Source organism: Charadrius vociferus, unplaced genomic scaffold, assembly GCF_000708025.1.
Source record: "Charadrius vociferus isolate BGI_N301 unplaced genomic scaffold, ASM70802v2 scaffold289, whole genome shotgun sequence".
In the NCBI taxonomy this organism is placed as follows: Eukaryota; Metazoa; Chordata; class Aves; order Charadriiformes; family Charadriidae; genus Charadrius; species Charadrius vociferus.
Genome location: NW_009650171.1, coordinates 128,719 through 132,928, shown reverse-complemented (window position 1 = coordinate 132,928; position 4,210 = coordinate 128,719). Strand labels below are relative to the sequence as shown.

Genomic DNA, 4,210 nt, shown 5'->3' with positions numbered 1-4,210 from the left:
CTGGAGCTCCTGCAGCAGGACCCCAGCTCCCCGCTCTTCTCCGTCAAAACCTTTGAAGAACTTCCCCTGTGAGTCGCCCGGCAAAGCCCGAGAGCCACCGCTGCCCGTTACATACGCCCTTTTTGATTGTCTTTTGTTTGTTTGTTTGTTTGTTTGTTTTACAGGAAGAAGGAGCTTTTACAGGGGATTTACATGATGGGTTTCAACAGACCCTCCAAAATCCAGGAGACGGCTCTGCCCATCATGCTGGCGTATCCGTGAGTAGGAACGCCGGGCGGGTGAGCCCCGGCTTCCCTCGAGGCATCCCCGGCGCGGGGGGCGGGGGGACGCTCCACCTTTGTGCTCCACTAAGCAGCTTTTGCCTTCCAGGCCCCAAAATCTGATTGCCCAGAGCCAGTCAGGGACAGGGAAAACGGCAGCTTTTGTCTTGGCGATGTTGAGCAGAGTTAATGCCGCTGAGAAATACCCACAGGTAACGCAGGAAAGGGAAAGCTGATGCAGGAGGTGTTTGCCCGAGCCCTCGAGACGCTGCCTGAGGGCAGAGCTCTGGGTTTTGTCCCCGTCTGTGTATGATTTTATCCGCTGGAGGGGGATGATAAACCCCGGGGTGCCGTCGCAGCAGCAGGTAGGATGGAAAGCGTGGTGCCCGCGAAAAGGGAGGTGCTTTTTCTTACTAGGAGCGGCTTAACCCAGGCTTGCGATATCCTGGAAGTGAAATTTGGCTTCAGCCGCCCCGCGAGCCCCAGTTCTGCGCGCAGAACGGGCTTTGCGAGCCGCTTACTGCGATGGGTGGTCGCTCAGCTCAAGCCTACGGGGCGATTTGAGCCGTCGCTTTGAAGCCGAGGGCGGAAAGGCTCTGCCCCTCTGCTTCGGGAGACGAATTTCCCCCTCAAAAACAGCGACAGCGACTTCTCTCCGCCGGCGTCCCTCGAGCTGTGCCGCCTTCCCACCTCCCTTCCCTCCCGCTCCCCGTTCCCCCTGCGCTTTTGAGGGAGTTTAGCGCTTTGGGGGGGGTTCTTCTGCTCATCCTTCTGTCCCTTCGAAACATCTCGTTGTCTGCCCGGTGTGTCCCGTCCCGGGAGCGCCCTGGGCTTTGACCGGAGGCGATCCTCGTCTGACAGCGCTCTTCTCTTCCCCCCGCCCCTGCCAAGTGCCTCTGCTTGGCTCCCACCTACGAGCTGGCCCTGCAGATCGGGCACGTGATCGAGACCATCGGGCAGTTTTGCGCTGACATCAAGGTGACCTACGCTGTCCGAGGAAACCAAGGTGAGCGAGACTGCGCTGCGACGGGAGCGTTGAGTGAGTAGAGGGACCCTTGAGCCGCCCAAACCCCCACGAAGGCCAATAAAATAGCGTCTGTATTGCCCCTCTCGTGCCGAGGAGTCTTTTTCACGCCCAGTGGTGGCTTCCAAACTCCTTCCTTCCCACGTGGGGCTGGTTTCTCCCCCGCCAGGAGGCTGTAGGGCGGCTCAGCCTTGCTCACGATGGTAAATCTCAATGCGATGACATCCCCCCCGCCTCCAAAAAAGAGAGAAGCGCGGGACGAAGGCGCTTGAGCAGCAGAAACGCGTCGTGTTTGGAGGCGTTGGGATGGCATTTCCCCTCTGGCAGTTCCGCAGGGCAGCGCGCTGGAGGAGCAGATCGTCATCGGCACACCGGGGACGATGCTGGACTGGTGTTTCAAACGGCGAGTCGTAGACGTGAAGAAGATCGCCATGTTCGTCCTGGACGAAGCCGACATCATGATCAACACGCAGGGCCTCTCCTGTCAAAGCATCCGCATTCAGAGGTGGGTATTCCCCGTTTCCCCTCCTCTTTGCTCCGTTTTGAGGGAATCGGGCGCAATCGAGTACATCTGGGCCCCGTCCTTCTCCCCTCCAGGGCTTTACCCAAGGGCTGCCAGATGCTGCTTTTCTCCGCCACCTTCAAGGAAACCGTGCGGGCTTTCGCCGTGCAAATCGTCTCCAGCCCCATCGTGATCAAACTGCGCGAGGAAGAGCTCACCCTGAGCAACATCAGGCAGTACTTTTTCGTGTGCAGGAACCGGGAGGAGAAGTACCGAGCCCTCTGCAACATCTACGGCAGCATCACCGTCGGTCAGGCTATGATCTTCTGCCAGGTAAAGCTGCTCAGCTCCTCCCACCACCCTTAAAATCGAGGAGCGGAACCCCGGGAAGGGTGGGGATACGTGTCGCCGGCAGCGTTTAACAGTGGGATTTTCACAGCATCGCTCCTACCTGTTGGGACCTCCTTTGTCGCGACGGGGGCTACTTGCTCCTCCGCGTCGTTTTTACCTAATTTTGAGGTGTTAAAAAGCACCGGGAGCTCCCTCGAAAGGAGCGGAGGGCTCGGGGGGGTGGTGGTGGTGGTGGAAATAACGGGTGGGAGCCAACGGAGCGAAAGCTCAGCCCGCCTCTCCCTCGGCACATCCAGACTCGGAAAAGCGCGGACTGGCTGTCGGTGGAGATGAGCCAGGACGGGCACCAGGTGGCCATCCTGACGGCGGAGCTGACGGTAACCCAACGGGCCAACGTCATCCAACGTTTCCGCGACGGGAAGGAGAAGGTCCTCATCGCCACCAACGTCTGCGCCAGAGGTACCTCCGGAAAACCCGACGCTCCCGTTTCTTTCCCATGGCGTGAAACGGGTTCTTCTGGTGGCAGCGTGGGCTCAAAGCAACGGATCCTCCGGGGCGAGGTGATCCCTTCCCTCTCTTTCTCCTCTCTCTCTTTTTCAGGGATCGACGTGCAGCAGGTCACCATCGTGGTGAACTTCAACCTCCCCACCGATCTGAAACACCGACCGGATTTCGAGACCTACCTCCACCGCATCGGGCGGACGGGACGCTTTGGGAAGAGGGGCATCGCCTTCAGCATGGTGGAAAGCCGAAACGTGGCACTCGTCCACATGATCGAGAAGCATTTCCGTGAGTATCCGCCTCTCTCCAGGAGGCGGTTTCGGGACCGGTGATCCCCCTCCGGCTCGTTCGCCATCTTTGCTCCTCCCCGAGTGCAGGCGACAGCTTTCCGTTCATCCCCTCACCCTTTTAGGGTCGGTTTTTTGTCCTCCGGCAGCCAAATTTTTTGGAGGAACAGCCCAGCGGGTTGCGCGTGACTTCCAAGGGATGTTACCGGTGCCCGGGGTGCGTCAACACCTCTTCTTTTTTCCCTCCTTCGGGCATTTTACCTGCTTTTACCCTGGAAATCCCTCTCCCGGCTGGGGGAAGCTGGCTGGGGGAGAGGAGCCGGCACCCAAAATCACTCGGATTTTCCCCCCCCACCGAGTGCAAATCGATTGTCGCTCCTAAACATCGCGAGGATTTTCACGGGATTTGCAAGATCCTGGCTGCGTCGGGCGGCTCTTCAAATCCCAGTGCCTGCTTTCCCTTGGGATTTATTTTAGGGGGAGGGAGAAAAAACGGTTACGGAAACCTTTCCGCTGTGCGGAAAACCACCTCCTTTCCTCGGCTTTGTCCTCGGAGCTGCCGAACCGCCTTGGCAGCTCGTCCTTTGAAATGGAAAACGCCAGACGAGCCCGAGGCGGACACCTGGCAGAGGAGACACGCGCCAGATAGTCTGGCAAAGATACGGTTGGGGGTTTTATTATTTTTTTTCCGAGCGTCGGAAGCGTCGGACAACGGCGACGAGCGGCTCGAATCACCGCCAGGTGGACGTGTCCCCATCACTTAATCGGCCCCGGCGTGAAAATCCGAGCGGGCGAACCTTTTTTAACGCCGTCACGGTGCCATTCGAGGGGGCGCGGAGGAGGATAACGAACCCTTCCCAATTTTTTTTCCCTTCTTCTTCCAGAGACCGAGATCAAGCAGCTGGACCCGGACGACACGGACGAGCTGGAGAGGCTTCAAAGCTGAGGGAGGAGCGGGCGCTCCGCTTCCCCGCATCCCAGTCGCTGTTGGAAAGGGAAGGAAAAGTTACGGGGAGGAGGGAAAAATCTCCCAGTTCTCAGCGCTTCCGAAAACTGTTTCGCTTTTGTTGCGATGTTTCAGGACAGGAGAAGATGAGATGAGGGGGGGGGAGGGGGGAAACCCTCAGACTTTGTTGTTTGCGTTGGATTTCTTGTTGGATTTCTTGAGGGTTTTGTCTTGCCGTGACTTTGCGTGGTTCGAGGAATCAACCGTGGGGGTAAAGCTCCTCAAAACCGGGTCTGAAAACGGGGAAAATCGGGTAAGCGGCCCCAAAAAAATCAGCTC

At 58.4% G+C, this 4,210-nt stretch overlaps 1 protein-coding gene across 1 annotated transcript; it reads left to right on the top strand.

The window, feature by feature from the left end:
- The first annotated feature begins 9 nt into the window (after positions 1–9).
- On the top strand, positions 10–3,871 carry DDX25 (DEAD (Asp-Glu-Ala-Asp) box helicase 25). The gene is made up of 9 exons (XM_009892557.1): positions 10–68; positions 165–257; positions 370–472; positions 1,152–1,266; positions 1,612–1,789; positions 1,882–2,119; positions 2,434–2,596; positions 2,738–2,926; positions 3,810–3,871. Exons 2-9 carry the CDS (start codon positions 193–195, stop codon positions 3,869–3,871), a joined length of 1,113 nt encoding a protein of 370 aa, XP_009890859.1. The 5' UTR covers positions 10–68; positions 165–192.
- Positions 3,872–4,210: the final 339 nt, after the last annotated feature.

Coding starts and splice junctions, on each gene's coding strand:
- DDX25 (XM_009892557.1), top strand. CDS start 193: ATGATGGGTTTCAACAGACCCTCCAAAATCCAGGAGACGGCTCTGCCC. Junction 1,790..1,881: donor CAAAGCATCCGCATTCAGAG/GTGGGTATTCCC, acceptor TCTCCCCTCCAG/GGCTTTACCCAAGGGCTGCC. Junction 2,597..2,737: donor CACCAACGTCTGCGCCAGAG/GTACCTCCGGAA, acceptor TCTCTTTTTCAG/GGATCGACGTGCAGCAGGTC.